The sequence below is a fragment of the Euprymna scolopes genome, chromosome 19 (genome assembly GCF_053919585.1).
Source record: "Euprymna scolopes isolate OS-2025 chromosome 19, ASM5391958v1, whole genome shotgun sequence".
In the NCBI taxonomy this organism is placed as follows: Eukaryota; Metazoa; Mollusca; class Cephalopoda; order Sepiida; family Sepiolidae; genus Euprymna; species Euprymna scolopes.
Genome location: NC_136500.1, coordinates 16,492,555 through 16,511,770, shown reverse-complemented (window position 1 = coordinate 16,511,770; position 19,216 = coordinate 16,492,555). Strand labels below are relative to the sequence as shown.

At 36.3% G+C, this 19,216-nt stretch overlaps 1 protein-coding gene across 2 annotated transcripts in view; it reads right to left on the bottom strand.

The window, feature by feature from the left end:
- Positions 1 to 9,913, bottom strand: part of LOC145303455 (putative RNA-binding protein 18) — a 66,046-nt gene extending 56,133 nt beyond the window's left edge. Inside the window, exon 1 of one of the 2 annotated variants that reach the window (XM_080144793.1) lies at positions 9,495 to 9,913. In XM_080144793.1, the coding sequence (XP_080000919.1) occupies positions 9,495 to 9,509 (15 nt within the window). In that variant the 5' untranslated portion in view covers positions 9,510 to 9,913. The remainder of the gene's footprint in view (positions 1 to 9,494) is intronic. The other variant, XM_080144792.1, reaches the window with a different exon arrangement.
- Between the last annotated feature and the right edge of the window lie 9,303 nt (positions 9,914 to 19,216).

The window sequence follows — 19,216 nt, the reverse complement described above, 5'->3', positions numbered from 1 at the left end:
GTCTTATGGACAATGGTAGCCAATGTTCGTTCTTTTCCAGAACCATGTACAAAAAATTGGGTTTTCGAGAGGGTATACACTCCAAACGTGTTAGTATGCCTATAAGCAATTTTATAAGTACAAAAAATATTAATCTTCATTAACTCAAAATGTTCTTTAAATTGGGGTCTTAAAATCCCTTTTCCTTTAATGCATGTTTACTAAGGGGTTGAACTTGAAATTTATTATCCCTTGCTTGAACAAGATTGTGACAAATATAAAAATGCAAGATTTTCTCTTAAGTCCAGGCTATAAAAACTTAATCCACTTCATATTGGATGGTACTATAGCTTTGGATCTGATCCAACACACAAAGAATTTTATTTTAATTAAATGTCTGGACAAATCTGCTTGACAAATTTCAACTGGTATTATTTCTTTTAGACAAATAAGTTATTTAGGGGGAGAGGGTTGAAGAAGGTTAATAACCAGCATGGCTCTCCTTCCTTCACTCATTTAATCCACAAATTACCTAAGTGTTCAAATTACTCTATTGAGAGTGTTCGGTTCTGTCCCTTCAGTTCTTGATCCTTGAGGACCATTATTTGAGGAATCCTTAGTCGAATGTGGAATTGAGAAGCTTTTTTTTTCTCTTGACTCAATTGGTAATAAATAGACAAGAACTCTGATTTGTCCTATAATGAGAAACTATCGTTATGAAGGAGAAGAGATATCACATTGATCTGCCTTGGGATGAGAACAAGATATCTCAGGTGGAGTTGAATTATGCCCCTTCCTTGAAGATTTTGGAGAGAGTGGTGAACTCTTTAAAGAAAAAGGGACTATATGAAGACTATATAAATGTTTTCTGAGAGTATGAAAAAAAAAATGGACATTATTGAAGCCATACATGAATCCCAGGAATACTTTGGGAAATATTGTTTGATCCTCCATTGTCCTGTTATACGATGCAGAAGTCAGCACTAAGATTCGTCCGGTTTTCAATTATTCATTAAAAGGTGTGAGGACGTTTCTCTGAATGATGCTGGAATCAATTTGACTGCCAAATTGTTGTACTTGTTATTAGCATTTAGTAAAAACAATCATGTGCTCCTGGGAGATTTCAGGAAGGCATTTTTGCAAGTCCGTCTAAGGACTGCAAAAGACAAAAAGATTTTGTTCCCCCCCCCCCCGAAAGGATGGCGATTGTCCTTATACCTTTAGGTATAAATCCTGTCTTTAGCTTTAATGCCAGTCCATTCATCTTAAGTTTCATACACAAATATTATGCTGAACAGTTCACTTATGGTGAAGCTTCTACTGTTCTATCCAACCGGGTCAAGCCTAGTAGTGATTTTGAGTGACTCGGGTTTATTTATGACTGGCTGAAAAAAGCTGGACTTGAATTGCAATCTTGTATCTCCAATAATGTTTATAGGAAGAAATGATTAAGGATGGGAGTGTTTCCTTATGTTGGAAAAAGTGCTGGAATATGTTTATTTTCCTTACAAGATTCAGCAGACCTGACAGTGGTCAATCATGACGTTAACACTTAGCACAGTATTTTAGTGCAGTTTTCCAAGATTTATGATCCTTTGTCTTTGTTACCATTCGGGGAAAAATTCTTATCAGTAATCTATGGAAAATGAAGTTGTCTTGAGATCAGAAAGTTCCGGAGGGAACTCCATGATTGGAGGTCATTAGCAGGGGAGTTAAGTCGATTGAGACGCATGTGATGTTCCCTAGAAGGGCCTTAAAAGAAAGTATTTCTACTGAATTCTTGTGCTTCTGTGATGCCTCAAGGAAGGCTGATGGCTTGTCTCTGTTCTAAACAGAGAAATGAATGTTTTTTGATTTTTGCAAAGGTTAAGGTAGTTCCTCTCAAAAAAAAATCCCTACCCACTCTGGAACTTTCAGCTATATTCTTGGCTTGTAAGATACTTTTCTTTAAAAAGCCTTAGATATATCTAGATATATCTACTTCCCAATATTTTGAGATCAATGACTTCAGTTGTGATGGAGTCACTGTATCTCATTACTAATGCTTAGGTTGTTTTATCTTGGGTCCTTAATGGGAAATCATTTCAAGGCAATATACTTCTCAAAAACTGTATTTAAGATGTTAAAAAAATGTTGAAGAATCCTTTACAAATATGTTCCTATATCTGAAGATCCTTGCAGACCTACTCACTCAGGGTATTTCCTTTTCTAAGTTCTGCCAGTCTCATGATTTCTGGGTCTACGGCTCTGATTGGCTGAAGCAGGCCAGTATTGAATGGCTATCTTCCTTCTGTGTCTTAACGACATTAACAGGAGAATTATATCATGTTTGTATACAGATGATACCTCTACTGACAGAAGCCTGCTTTTGGAGACATCTAAATTTTCATCATTAACAAAGGAGATTAATGTTTCAAAACGTTTTGGAATTCATTGGCAAATCATATTCAGGGTTGGATATCCATCCTTATCAAGTGAAATACAGTTCTGGCAGCAGGAATAGTATTTATTAGAAGTATTTGGTTCCAATGAATTCAAGAAACACTTCAAATTGACATCGGTTACTCACATCATCATTTCTCTTTATTCTGCCTGGCATGCAGGTGCATGGAAATAAATGATCCAGACGGTTAAACAGTGTCTTAACAAGTTAATTCAAAGGAAGAAATTAGAATATTTCAATTTCCTAACAATCATTTCAGATGTGGAGAAAATTTAACAACAGACCACTCACTTAGTTTCTTCTGACAAGGATGTAGATATTTTAACCCCAAACCATTTTTTGCAAATTGGTTATAAGTCACATTTCTTGCTGGGAAGTCATGGGGTTGATGACCTCTATCCTGATACTTCAAGTATAATTGAATTGTTGGAATCTCTTCAATTAAGTGAAGTCTTTGAGGAGAAATTCTGTAAAGTTTGGCAAAACAATTATCTCCTTCCCTTGAGAGAAAAGGACATGCATACGATAAGTCATTGTACTGAGGAAATATCAGTTGGTGATATTGTTTTGGTAAAAATCGCCATTCTGAAGTCTTGATAAAGTTCTTCATCTCATTTGTGAGAATAGACGAGTTCATTTCAGCTGTATATTAAGAGATGGTTGTGAACAGATCCCTTCCCTAACACATTTGTATCTATTAGAAATTAAAGTTTTTTTCTGCAGATCATGCAGAGACTGAATTTGAAGAAAAGGAAGGAGAGCTTATTTCTGTCAAACTTGTTTGTTAGAAATGCCAGTTCTTCCAACGTTGTAAAGAATGCAGCAGATAGTACTACTTTGCGTGAGAGTCTCCAAGGAAGAGACTTGTGGAAATTGGCTTTGTCTAGATTGTAATGCTCAAGGCTCTTCTGCGAATGTTAATATAAAAAGCGTGTGTAAATATAAAGCTACTTGTTTCATTTAGGATAAAAAGATATAACTTGAGACTAAAAAAATAATTCATCCTTTGATTCTTATATAACCTTTAGTTAAAACACAAAACAATTATTAGTACTTGTTATAAAACTTTGTAAAAATTAAAAGAAAAAAATGTTTAACATTACTTCTATTAAACATGTATTCTTTTTAAAAAAGGTTTTAAACTTTTGACTTTACAGGTAAATTCGCACATAACTATTCTTTTATTTTTGTTTTAAATTAGATTATTTTATTTATTGAACCTTTATCTTCAATTTGTGATGTATACACCTTAGGTGAGAAAATTATTTACTTTTTAATAGACATTTCAAAATGGGGGAGGGGGGGGTAAAAAAAAACCGTTTGTCTAGAATATTATATTCGGTTTATTGGAAAGAGCATAAAATTTCACATTAAACCTGAAAATATCTTAAAAATTGAACCAATAAAAAAATTTTTATGGATTTTTAAATTGAAAAATATTTAACTCGTAAAATGGCTGCATGAGCGCGTGCATGCATTTGTAAACACTTTTTTTTTTTAAATAAAAAATAATATTTCTATTATTTTTTAAAAAATTTTAATAGTTTATTTTGGAAGTATATTCCATAAAGAAATTAAACAACCCATTTTAAAAAAGAAATTATGAATTTTGTATATTTTATTCGCAGTTTTGTGTTAAGGGTGTCAAAATTTTACCCAAAAATTCTGACACACTTAGTGACGCACCAAGTGTGCAGTTTCAGTTTCCACTGATGATTAAATGTGAAAGGACGTGTAATAATCGTCTCTAATTCAAGAGAAATTTTTCAACTTTTAACCCCCACAGATAGCATTCAAGGAAACTCGTCTTTCTGTGGATGAATTCCTTTTGTGGGAAACTTGAATTTATTCCCAGTTGGCAACTTATAGGAAGAAAATACTGTTTTAGATTAATTTCTGTCATGGACTATATATATAAGAACTTCTTAACCATGGCGATATGTACAACTGCTATTTTACTATTTTAATCACGTAAATTATTTATAGTGAAAATGGATTTCGGTACTATATTTAAACAGTTTAGTGTTAATTAGCTATAGAATAAGATTTTAATTTTTTTTTAATTATTTTTTTAAATATATCGATACTCATGCACTTCATGTACCGTGATGAAATAACATTATTTATCGATCCATTTTTGACATAGGAGGTGAGGGTTTTTTTTGGGGGGGGGGGTTAACTATTATGTACTTCATCTAAATTTAATATAAAAAAAATTTTTTAAAAAGATACCGTAAAACTTGAATTTAACTTGAAAATAAACAAACAAAAAAAAAAAAACAGCACGGTACTTTCTTTGCATAAGCATCAATCTATATATCTAGAAAGTGAAAGTGTCTGTGTGTGTGTACATTTCCCTACACAATAACTGTCAATTTTCAGTCTACAAACTCGAAATCGGTTTTTGGCCAGAAATTTGGCTGTTAAGGGGGTCAAAGTTCAACGATTTGACTTTTGAGAACTCTACCAAACTCCTCCGCCAATTTTGGGTCTAAACACTTCAAATTTTTTTTTTTTTTTTTTTACATAGGCATCGCCACATTATCAAGGCCAAGAGGCCACTCAAGGATAAGAGTTAAAGAGTGTACAGTAGAAATTGGACATTATAGTAATCATTAGTAATGAAAATTTGGTAAAGTTGCTAACTTATATGGAACGGCTCATCAAGAACTTATTTACGTTAGACTTGAAGACAACCATATTGTAGTCAGCCGGAAAGCAGGAAAACGGAAGACAATTCCACAGGCATGCAGTTCTAAGAAAGAAGCTTTGTTCATGGAATCTACGTTTAGGTTTAGGCACAGATAAAGAGTGGGGGGAATTATTGATAGTGTTTACAGCTAGACGAGTGTTTCTTGTGAAAGTTTGGCGAGGGGGGACCATAGATTGAAGCTCATTCGAACACTTTCCATGAAAATAACGATACATCAGAGACAAACTCGCAACATATCTTCTGTGAGATAAAGGTTGCAAGGAAGAGAAAAGGACATCTCCTACGAGGCTACGAAGTCTATTTTGAACTCTATCAAGGCAGGCCAAGTCCTTTCTAGCAGCTCCTGCCCAGATGTGGCAACAGTATTCCATCCTTGGACGTACCTGGCTCTTATATAGATAGAGAATAGCATCAGCAGTGAGATATCTACCGGATCGATAGAAAGATCCCACCATTTTTCCAGCGGCCTTGACAACAGATTTGATGTACGTGTTCCATTTAAGATCAGGAGTAATGGTCAAGCCAAGAAGTTTGTCAAAACTTGAGGCCTCCTGAAGACGAGAGCCATTCATTTCAATTGATGTCAGATGTGGATCAGAATGTTGATGATGTAAAGAGAGAAGCTTGGTTTTAGATGCATTAAAAGTAACCAGCCATTCCTTACCCCATTGTACTACGTGCTCAAGATCAGAGGAGAGAGAATTGGAGAGAACTTGGTCGTTTACTGTCTTAGATGTGCTACCATAAATGGTAGTGTCGTCAGCATAGATGTCTACAAATGATGTAAGGATGTGATTTGGAAGATCATTAATGTAGATCAGGAAAAAATTTTGAATATAGGTTCCTTGGACATGGATCTAATTTAATAACTTGATTTAAGCCCAAAACAATAAATGTTAAGGGGTCATAATAGAGGTCAAAGTTCGACCTCTTCAGTCTCTACCAAATCACTCAGACAATTTCTGGTCTGAACATTTGAAATTTTACATAAAGGGTATTCAGAGATAGGGCAAGCTTTTTAATCGGTTTGAGTCGAAAATCTGAGTTACCAATATATGTATGTATGTATGTATGCATGTCTGCCTAAAACTTTTGACAGAGGCGACGGACGGATTTTTACTAGATCAGTATCGTTTTGAAGTTCGACCTTTCAGACGACAAATATCGAAAAATTGGCTAAAAACATTAATACCTTCACAGGGGTGGGAGGGGGGGGTCGCTTTTTTCACCGATATTTTCGAAAGTCATCCTCTCCTTTCGATTGTCTAGCCTTAATTAAAACCTACGTCACTTCCAGTTTGGTGGTAGTTGGAACAGCAAAGACGTCCGTTTTTTTTCCTATTCTTTTCCTTCTTTGCGGTACAGGTTCGAGCCTGCCTTCCAACCACATTTTTTTTTTTTTGCTCAACAGACACCTCCAAACAACCGAGCAACGTCGGGCTGAAATACTAGTATATCTATACAAATAAAATTGTGTGACTACTTTTGTGTCTGTGTGTATTGTTTCTTGCTTATACTTATAATTTCTGATTTACTAGTAATCGATTTTTTTAATCAAAATTGCAATATCAGGTACTTGTGCAGTTTACAGACTATGCTATTTTATTATTTGAATTCAATTTTTAAGGTTTTGTTCATGAAAGTACAGAATAGTTAAAGCTCCACCTCTTCCCGATGTTAAAAAATGGTTTTCTAAATAATAACGTTATTATTTCAGCATAATTAACCAGGCTCTAGCCATTAATCTTACAGCTGCTAAACTTCTGACCGACCAACAATATAGATTTAGGCAAGTCCGTTCTACAACAGGTAACCTAACTAATCTCTGAAAGTATATACCATACACTGGACAAAGCAACGGGAGGGTAAAGTGGTAGCCATAGATATATCTAAGATACGGTTTAGCACGATGGTCTTTTCAGGAAAATCAGATCATACGGCATCACTGGATGAATAGTTAATAATTAAATCCTTAAATAAGAATCCAGGTTGCCCATGATGGTCATACATCTAAACAATGATATAAATTTACCTCAGGGGTCTATCCTTGGAGCTTTATTATTCCTGATATTCATAAATAACCTCCCTGATAAAATTGTCTCTGAGATGGCTATATTTGCTGATGACACCACGCTTTCTAATAGGCATAAGGGGAAAAACAAATGAACACATATCTAAGGAAATGGCAAAAACACTAGAGGAAGACTTCCAATTTGTAGTGGAATGAGAACAAAAATGGATGGTCACATTCAATGCTGCCAAGACAATAATTATAAACCTTCTCAACCACTGATATCTATGACTAAAGATACATTACCTGAAAGTATTTCGTTCAAACTCCTTGGCTTAACGTAGACAAGGAACAGGAGTTGGAACAGATACATCGAGAGCATTGCCAGGGCCACTGTGAGGAAGGTGGCTCTCTCTACCATGCTAGAAAGCTACTTATGCTTGAAAGTATCCTGCACCTCTACAAGGCCACCATTTACCCATGTATGGAATACTGTTCTCACATTTGGGCTGGTGCATTTGCTACTAGTCTTTCTTTCACTCTTGGACAGAAGAGTTAAAAAGAGAGTTGCCAACCTAATAGATCCTGAACTATCATCTAAGCTTCAGCCTCTGTCCCATCGACGAAATGTTGCATCCCTCTGCATGTTCTACAAGTATTTTAATGGTGGATGCTCCGACAAACTACAAGCCCTTGTAACCCCACGACATAAATACCTCCAACAAGCAGCAAAATCCAACCCCTATACAATAGAATTACTTAGATGTAAGAAAGCCTTATACTTTAATAGTTTCTTCCCCAGAACTGCTAGACTTTCGAACTTCCTTCCGGGATTCTGCTGTCCCAACTGTACTGACATGCAGAAGTTCAAGTGTAATGTGAACAGACACCTTGCTGCTCAACTGCAACTTATGGCCCCGATAGTAGCCCCTTACATCAAAGTGACACTGCACCTTGTTTAGGGTGATAATTGAATTAAAAAACGTTCCGTAAACTGCACAAGTATCCAATATATCATAAAAGTAAATATCTACTAAAAGTTGCAAAGAAAATTAAATCCACCATAATGCATTTTGGGCGTTTATGTTCCATCCGTGTTCGTTTACGGTACTTGTACAGTTTAATCAAGACATTAAAAAGTTTAAATTATACGTATCCGTTATGGAACGAAGTTCTCCGAGAGAAAAAAAAAAAAAAAAATTACTTAATTTGATCAAATAGCTTTTTTTTTTTTTAATTTTATTTTACAGCGAAAAAAAAATTTGTTATGATACCGAGCAAAAGGTTCGATTTTTAGGAAGAAAAGCTAGTATTAAAGATGGGGAGGGAGTCTCGGCGCTTTACATTGAGTTATCTCCCCGTGGTGTGTTCAATAAATTCCAAGATGTGTCTTCAATAATGCGCTGTCATAAGAACGTGTTTTTTCCGCTGTAAAAAAAAAAAAAAAAAAAAAAAAATACTACTCGATCAAATTAAGTGAAATCTTTTTCGGGGATCTTCTTCAGTACAAAACGGATACGTACAATATAACCCTTTTTCGATATTTTCATTTTTTTTAATGTCTTGATTAAACTGTACAAGTACCATGTCTATAGTTCCTATTTACAATGCCTCCCGACGGGACAGAGTTAGACACCAGGGTCGTTTTTTAATGTGGAGAAAAGGAACAAAAATAAAAAAATTGTCTCAGTCGTGAAGGATTTCTGTCCACTGACAGAACAAGAAACTGAAGTGTAGCATCTGAAGAACAGATACTACACTTTAATCTTGACCCGAAAGTTGCATAAATATCAAAACTGGTAAACTCATGAAGCCCAAATATCAGCTGACGCGATTTTGTAAACAAACACAGACGGAACTTGATGAACGCCGCATTTGTATTTCTTCTTAAACAAGTCAGCCATTTAATCTTTGGTTTTTCTGACTCTTCCGAATTTGAAAGTAATTCGGAAGCGTTTAAACTGTCGAAAAGACATTTAAATTGGCTTTGAAAATCTTATTCTTGGAAAATCCTCACTTATTAAATGTTCTGAATTTTTTTTTACTACATCGAATAATTTTATAAATAGATTTTAAAACACAGAATTAGTTGTGGCCCAGGTTTTATAACAAACTGGTTCTTCTTCGGTTAATAATCTAATAATGGCCAATTTGATACCGTACTCATCAAATATAACTTTTAAATTATTTTTATTTTATTTTATTTATTTATTTTTTAAATTTTTGGTACTTATGTAGATAATGTATGAAAATGAATGTAAGAAGACTTCTGGGCAACGCCGGGTGTTATTAAATTTTAATTTAAAAAAATAATAATAATAATAATGAATGGGAAAAATAAAACTTACCATCGTTGAAGTCATTTCATTCACAGTTCATATAATCAAAAAGGATGCAAATTTAAGCATTCCTTAAGTGAATATCCAAAAATAAAGTTTTTAAAATATATTTTTTGGTGAATTTGTTTTGCTTGTTTTTAATTGGAGATCAAATTGCGCCCGTTTCGTAATTTTAATTTCCAATGTCTCGTCAGTTTAATTATTAATATATACACCCACCTTATATATAGATATATATATTTACTGGCGAATACTTGATTTAAACAATTTTAATAGTTGCAATATGAGTTGACCTTTCGATGCATATTTTAAGTTTTTAACGGGGTTTTCAAATTCACACAGGAGTTTCTCAAAAGATCTCTCGTACGAGGAGGAAGAAAAGTCTTTTTCGAAACGGAGTCGAAGAGCGATTATATAAATAAAGTAGTGGGAGATGGTGTTTAGTGACGAAGTTACAGGAGTTGGGTGTGAGGAGAGAAACTACTACATGGAAAGAGTAGGAGATAAGAATTACGAAGAAGATAGGAGGAGTTTATACACTGTGTGTAAGGTAAAACAGCAGTATTGTCAATTTAGGGGTTTTCACGCTAGATCTGGAGATTTCGTTTCTAGCAGGTAAAATTTTGATCTAGCGGCTAGCGGTTTTTTTTTCTAGAAAATCTGGAGATATTTGACAAAAAAAAGAAAAGCGCTTAAAACATAAACTAAATTCATTCAGGGAGGTAGAAAAGTAGCATTTATTGCATTCAGTAACAATTATTTATTGACTATTTTTTTTTTCACCATTTTTTTCGTATGATCTGATTTTCATGAGAAAACCATTGTGCCAAACCCTATCAAAAGATATATCTAGGACTAGTGCCCTATCCTTCCCTGCCTTATTCAGTGCATGGTATATATGTTCAGAGATTGCAGTTAGGATAATTGAAGTAGAACGGGCTTGTCTAAATCCATATCGATGATCAGACAACAAGTTTAGAAGCTGTAAGGTGAATTTTTTTTTTATTTATTTTTTTTTTTTGCATGGAGGTCACCAGAAGCCACTCAGGGATAAGGGTTATTGCATGTACAGTAATATATGGGATAGTGTTGTAGTATTCGTTAGTATTGGAGATTTGTATAAAGTGCTTCCATATTAAGTGTTAAGTTTTGCATGTTAAGTCTAAAGCACATAAAGGCCTGGTCGTCTGATTCTAGTTTTGTTTCTTTAGTCAAGGGGAGGGTGTTTCGAATATAAACTCCAAGTCCATGCATATGTCTGTTTGAGTCCTTATGGCAAAGTGAAAGATAACCAGGAATGTTAAAGTTTATTAGATTAGAGAGAATGGAAGAGTGTAGGTTAGTTTCATTTAGCACTAAGATGTTTGCTAGAAATAATTCAACATCATCTAAATTAGTTCTAAGCCCGCAGATATTCATGAATGCAAGCCTCAAAGGAGGAGGCAAATTGGTTTTGTTTGAGTTTAAGCATGGTTTAATTGTAATTTTTTACTGAACTGCCATTTTATTTTATTTAAGTTTCAGTTAAACGCTATTTAAGTTTCAGTTAAACACTACCAAAGAGTATATATATCAGTATAGATAGTATATCCTATACTATCAGTCAGAATCAGCAACCCAGAAACTGTCAATCCAGTACCTTCAACCCATCAGACAATCAACCCAATCCAATTGCATTGGCATAAATAGTACTCAAGCACTCACAAAGTGCCCAGGTTTAAGGGATGGGATGTGGGGAACAGTGTTCATTGCCCTTGTCAGGAAACAAGGTCGACCACTGGGTGTTTCTGCCAAGTCCCTGTGATCGTACCATTGCACCTGGCTAATAGGCAAAGAAGAAGTATGAAAGCCGGGCGATAGATAGAGCCTATCTACTCTTTAAGCAGTTTAGGTTTGCAAACCAGTAATTTATTCCAATCATCAGTTCTAGAAATATTTCGAAATTTTCAAGTCCTTTTTCACTTTTCATATTGTATGCCTCTCAATTCATGCCCTCGTCAACATGAGACCATTTCATATCTCCCGCTGATCTTGATACTTTTTTTAATGCTAGACCTTACCGGTATAGGTTTTTGTTTTGTTTACAATGATAATAAAGACGCCATTATGTAAAAGTCGATCGATCGCTCTGTCATTTCTAATCCATTGACATCCTCAATAAGATAATGACACATGGCGGCAGTGGTGAGATGGAAACAGTCCAAGTAAGATGTAGAAAAGAGTAAGAAGCGGAAAGTTATTTGCAGAAACAGATAAGTAACTTTATTGTTCTTGTTTCAAAGTGTAATTTATACGTGTGTCACATGGACGAGAAAAAAAAATGTTGGAAGTGGACATGGAAGAAACAAACAGACCAGTAGCTGGCATAAGGCCTCCGGCACTGGAAGACAATTTAGCGGCAAATTGGAAGTTGTTTAAACTGAAATGGTATAACTATACCATTATTACATGTTTGACGAAACAGTCATTATAATATCAAAGGGCACTTTTGCTTCATACGTTGAGAGACAACGCATTGAAAGTTTACTACGGGTTTCAATTTTCAAAATTATTCAGGCATTTGATAAATATGCTATAGGGGAAACGAATGAAACCTACAAACGTTATGTATTTCATTCTAGAAAGCAAGGAGAATCAGAGACTGTGGAATCTTTCATTACGGCACTTCGGACATTGATAAAAACGTGCAATTTTTGCGACAATTGTGTTTCATCAGTACTCAGAGATCAGGTAGTATTGGGAATACACAACCCACAGACTCAAGTTGATTTATTGAAAATAAGACAGTTAGACTTACAAAAATGTATTGACATCTGTAAGCTGTCTGAAAATGCTACAGTCCAGTCCAGAATCCTAAGGCCTGAAGGAGTGAATAGGGTTGATTGTAAACCCAGGAGAAAGACATTGGAACAATCTGACAGAGACTGCTGGGCATGTGCATTGCGGCATGGAGCGAGCAAAGAGTTATTGTAAAATGTTTTTGACTCCTAATGGGGTATGAGACGAATGGATTCGCCAATCATTTTTATAAACACCAGCTGTGCTAAACAACTAATGAAAACGTTTATTTTCTAAAAAACAAATCCGACACTATCCTCGCCACTAAGAAATATTTAGCTGATATTGCCCCGTACAGTTCAGTAAAATGTATTCGCTCAGACAATGGGACTGAATTTACTAGTAAAGACTTTGAACTTCTATTAATTAACCACCGTATTAAACACGAAAAATCAGCACCATATTCCCCCTTCCAAAATGGCACCGCTGAAAGAGCATGGTGAACCCTTTTTGAGATGAAAAGATGCCTACTTATCGAATCGAAATTAGCGCATAGTTTATGGACGTACGCTTTAATGGCAGCAGCATATATCAGAAATAGATTGTTAAATAAGAGGCTAGGAAAAACGCCATATGAAGCGTTTTGCGGTGTAAAACCTAAAATAAACAGCATGCATCTATTTGGTTCTGATTGTTTTGCATTTATAGAAAACACCAGTAAACTAAATAATAAAAGCGAAAAAGGTACTTTTGTAGGTTACGATAAAAATAGTCCGGCATATTTAATCTACTTCCCAAAGCAAAATGCCATAAAAAGGGTTAGATGTGTAAAATTCAATGATACATTAAATTTAATAAATGGCAATCCAGTGGATGAAAAATATGAAATATTACCTAGCATCTTAATCGATCACAATGAAAATATTAATAACGACGACAATTACAGTAGAACTTCTGACAAAAATATTAACCAGACATGTCTATACCCAATAAGGGAGCGAAAAAAGCCAGACTTCTTACAAATTGAAAAGATACAAGATTACGCCATGGATTACTGTTATTCATTGAACAGCACACCGGAAAGTTATAACGAGAAGATTAATTCAGAAAATCACCAACAATGGGAACAAGCTATGGTATCCGAATTGAAAGCTTTATCTCAAAATAACATATACAAAATAGTGGCAAAACCAACAGATAAAAATATCATTTCTTCACGCTGGGTTTTTTCCAAAAAAAAATACAGCTTCTGGCAGTGAAACTTTTAAAGCAAGATTTGTTGCAAAAGGTTTTTCACAAATTTCTGGAATAGAATATTTTGCAACATTTTCACCAACCACAAATTTAACGACAATTAGAATTTTATTACAACTTGCCGCTCAATACAATTTAAAAATACATCAAGTGGATGTAAAAAATGCTTATTTAAATGTTCCGATTGACTGTGAAATCTATATTTACCCTCCAGAGGGATTTAAAATGAAAAGTAAAAATTGGGTGTGGAAATTAAATAAATCGTTATATGGACTAAAACAAAGTGCACACAATTGGAATTTAACACTCCATAATTATTTAATAGAACACGAATTCAAACAATGTCCCGTAGACGCATGCATGTATACCAAACATGTAGGTAATAAATTGTTGCTTTTGATTTTTTGGGTTGACGATATATTACTCACCTAAAACTGTGACAACACTTTAAAAAATGTTAAAAATGAATTAAATAAAAAATTTTAAATGGCCGATCTTGGATGACTGTCATGGTTCCTTGGTATAAAATTTACCTGTGAAAATGAAACTATAACTATGAACCAATCATGATACATTGAAAAAATTCTACTCAAGTTCGGAATGCAAGATTGTAAGCCGCGTTCAACTCCCGTTGAAATGGGCATAAGTAAAAATATAGGGACCGAAACAAAATCCATAGATAATCGAATATACAGGGAAATTGTAGGGAGCCTCATCTACTTGATGACTGCAACAAGGCCTGACATGTGTTACACTGTAACAAAGCTATCTCCAAACTTATCGAAACTGACAATTAAAGACCTTAATCATGCAAAACAAATCCTTCGTTACCTAAAAGGAACCAAGGAACAATCTTTAATATTAAAAAAGTCTACATATCCTCTAAATTTAGAAGGCTTTTTGGATTCAGATTGGGGTAACTCTGAGGATAGAAAAAGTATAACGAGGTATTGTTTTAGACTGTCAAAGACTGGACCTATGATCTCTTGGAAAATTAAAAAGCAACAAATTGTTGCCCTTTCTACTTGTGAAGCAGAATATGTGTCCCTTACCCATTCTGCGCAGGAGGCAATTTTTCTGAACATGCTTCTAAAATCTATTTTAAAACTTGATCTAAGTAAAAAAAAAACCTATAGTAATTCATTTTGATAATCAGACCAGTATCTAATTAGCAAATAATTCTATGATTCATCAAAGGTCGAAGCATATTGATATCAGATATCATTTTATAAGGGATGAAATAAGGAAAAAATCTATTGCTCTTACTTATGTGAAGTCTGAAAATAATATAGCCGATATTTATAGGTTTAGTGAACCTATAAAAAGAATAAAATTAAGACATTTTATAACCGAACTTTTTGGAATCTAATTATGAATAAATCTTTTTTCAGAAACCCAAAAAGAGAAGCATGAACAATGAAAATCACACCAAAAAAAAAAAAAAAAATTGTAAATTGTCCCGGGAACGATGTTAAACTGTGACCATTTCTACCTTACTAACCAAATTAACCAACTAATACCTAACATAATGTTTCCAGGTTTTGTAAAAAAATATATATATATAAATAAATATATGTTAAAACCTTTTCTTTGTAAATTTCTTATTTGTCAAATAATTCTTTTTTGTATCTTTTTTTTGGTAAACATTTGTTAAAAAAAAAAAAAATGTATATTTGTGAATTTTTGTGCATATGTTTATATTATTTGAAAAGTATTCTATTTGTTTGTTTATATACCCTCATACCTAACAGGGATTATTCTGCCCTTTCACTTATGTTGTGAAATCCCTGAATCTAACAGGATCTTTTACTATTCTTCCTGACCGTGTTGTCCACAACCTTTCCGGGCTTGGTTTTGTTGAGGATGGGGTTGGGTTTGGGCTTTCTCTTATTTCACCTTCATATTGAGGTGCATATCTCTTCTGTACCCTGCCCTGCATTCTTAGTAACTCTCTATGTTTATTTATTAATTTTTTTTTGTCTATTTTCCTCTTAAAATGACAACATTGCCTGCCTTTGCCGGTGATATTCGAGTTTGGTTTGTCCAACTCGAATCATATTTTACTGCGAACAACATTTCGGAGCAAACACAATTACATATTTTATTTAGTACTTTCCCCGCGTCTTTGACTCCTGTTGTCAAGGACTTAATAACTGACACCCCTCTTAACGCTACATATGACAGCATAAAGCGGGAGGTACTTCTCCGGACGTCAGTCTTGACAGAAAAACGTTTTGAAACGTTGGTCCATAACGAACATTTAGGGGACCGCAGGCCAACAGAGTTACTCCGCAGAATGAGGAAGCTGGCAGAAGATGCCCCCCCCCCCCTGACAGTACCCTAATTAGGCAGCTTTTCTTCTCAAAGCTGCTGGTGCAAGTAAAGACAATACTAGCGCCTATGATAGAGAAGCATTCCGTCGACGTAGTAGCAGCATCGGCGGATAAAGTTATGGATTTTGTAAAAGGGCCTACCACCGCGGCGATACCTCAGCAACAATCTGAAGTACCCATGGGCCCTGCGGCGGATAGAAATTTAACACAAGAAGCAACATCGGTGGCTATACTTACAGCCATCGAACGCCTCACCAGAGAGGTGAGTAAGCTGAACATGGGCAGGTCACATTCGCCCCGACACCACTTCAAAAGCCGCTCACCTTCCCCATACCATCATCGCTGTTCAAACATGCCAGGACTATGTTTTTACCATAGTCCTTATAGCGCTGAGGCACGAAAATGCAAAATGCCCTGTTCTTTTCCTAACCAGGAAAACTAGATAGTGGGAAGACGAGCACGGCAAGCTTTCCACAAAATTCTAACAACTATTTCGTTATGGACTCTCAATCCCAAGCACGTTGTTTGGTTGATACGGGTGCAGCTTGCAGTATCTGGCCACTGAAACTCATTAAAGAGAAGCTACCAGTGTCGTTTATCACACTGCAAGCGGTAAATCATTCTCCCATTCCCATGTACGGTCAAATTTCACATTCTCTGGACTTGGAATTACGGAGAGACTTTACATGGGTTTTTACCGTAGCGGACTTACCTTACCCCATCCTAGGCGCAGACTTCCTGCATCATTTTGATTTAACGGTAGACATGCGTTGACGCCGGCTGATAGACACTAGTACAGAACTTTCCATCCCTGGCATAATGTCAACTGTCCCATCTATCAGCCCGGTATTTTTCATTGCCACTTTAAATGATCCTTACCATGAGTTGCTACACTCCTACCTGGAATTAACAAACCTAAATTTTGTGGTGAACAAACCCACGCACACCACAAAACACCACATTGAAACCACAGGTGCTGCTGCGTTCTCACGCACTCGTCGCCTCCCTGTTGATAAACTTAAAGCAGTGAAGACTGAATTCAATCATATGCTACAGTTGGGAATAATATGCCTCTTGTCCAGTCCTTGAGCTTCCCCTTTGCATATGGTCCCAAAACGTGACGGAGACTACCGATGACTCAATGCCATGACGGTACCTGATCGTTACCCAATCCCACATATACAGGATTTTGCTTCCTTGTTGCATGGTTGTACTGTTGAACTGTTTCAGCAATACCAGGTGAGGATTAACCCTGGTAAATGCGTTTTTGGTACTTTGTCACTAGTTTTCCTGGGCCACATTATCAACCCAGATGGTATATCTCCATTACTGGAAAAGGTGAAGGCTCTGCAAGACCTTCAACCACCTACTTCACTTTGCTAACTAAGGCACTTCCTCGGTCTGTTGAACTACTACAGACGCTTTATCCCACACTGTGCGGATTTTTTAGCTCCTCTTTCCAACCTGTTATGTAACAGGAAGAAGAAAAATGAGCAAATCTCACTTAATAAAATCCAGCTCAAAGCTTTCAATGAAGTGAATACAAAACTAGCGACAACATCTCTACTTGCACATCCTGTACCTGATGCCCAGTTTTCACTGGTCGTTGACGCATCAGGCACAGCTGTAGGTGCAGTGTCGCAACAGCAGCACCAACAACAGTTACAACCTCTCGCATACTTTTCGCGACAACTGAAACCGGCAGAACAACGTTACAGCACGTTTGGCTGTGAACTGCTGGCAATGTATCTCATAGTGAAACACTTCCAACATTCACTCGAGAGTCATCAATTTGTGATCTACACTGATCACCGTCCGCTTACATACTCACTTCATTCTAAGCTGGACACGCCACTTGGATTTTGTTTTGCAATTTACCAGCGATATCCGACATATCTCAGGTGAGCAGAACACAGCAGCAGACGCCTTGTCTCACCTTTCCATTAATTCTCTGTCCTCACCATCGGATATTGATTTACAGCAGATGGCCTTAGACCAGCCTAGTCTGGACATGTTGGATCCATCGTCACCTGCCCGTACCTACCTCAGACATGCAGATCATCTGTGACACCTCAACAGATTCACCTTGACCATTTGTTCCAAAGACTCATCGTAGAGTTGTTTTTAACACTTTACACAACCTGGCACACCCCAGATGCAAAGCCACAGTGAAGCTAATTACAGCTAGATTTTTCTGGCCAAATATGAGGCATGATATCACTGCCTGGACACGTTCCTGTGTATCCTGCCAAAAGTCAAAGGTACACGAACATATCCATGCACACCTTGGAACATTCAGCACTCCAGACGCTCGATTTAGCCATGTTCACATAGACTTGGTTGGACCATGGCCGGTCAGTCAGGGATTTACTTATCTCCTGACCTGCATAGACCGTTTCACACGGTGGCCTGAAGCTATTCCCCTAAATGACATTTCGGCTGAATCTGTAGCGGGAGCCCTTATATCAGGTTGGATATCGCGTTACGGAGTTCCCACCACCATCACCACTGATCGTGGTGTACAATTCGAATCCCACCTATTCTGGGGACTGTCCAGGATCCTAGGGATCACATGCATTTGGACAACGAGCTATCACCCAGCTTCTAACGGGATGATAGAACGCTTCCATTGCCAATTGAAAGCAGCATTACGTGCTTACTCTGACCAACAGCGATGGAGCAAGTACTTACCGGTTATCTTTCTTGGCTGTCGTGCCTCAATCAAAGAGGACTTGGTATATTCTGCAGCCAAACTAGTCTATGGAGCACCTCTATCGTTGACAGGTCAGATGCTGACCCTGATAGAGGTACAACAACTGACCCAGCTCTGTATGTCAACAGACTACGAACCTATCTCAGTAAGCTACCACCGATGCACCCTAGGGAACAGACCATAAAATCTTTGGTCCCGAAGGACATATCAACATGGACTCACGTGTTCCTTAGAAAGGACACAGTAAAAGCTCCCCTAACTCCACACTACACTGGCCCTTATCACATGCTTTCACGCACTGATAAAACCTTTATCCTTGACATTAGTGGTAAAAAAGAGACAGTTTCCATAGATAGGGTAAAAAGAGCCTTTCTGGACACATTAATAGATGAGCCACACATTCCTCCAACATACACACAGCATCATCATACGCCTGAGGTAAATGCTCCACGTGAGAACAGGTATGTGACCACTACACGTAGTGGCCGATGGGTATATTGGCCAAAGAAACTATGTCAAACTGTATATTTCTGTTAAAAAAGAAACTTTTCTTTCTCTCCTTTTCATAAAAACAAAAAAAATAACTTAAATAAATTGATATTTTTATTTAATTTTTTTTTTTTTTGCTATTTGTTCTACTACCTTTTTCTCTG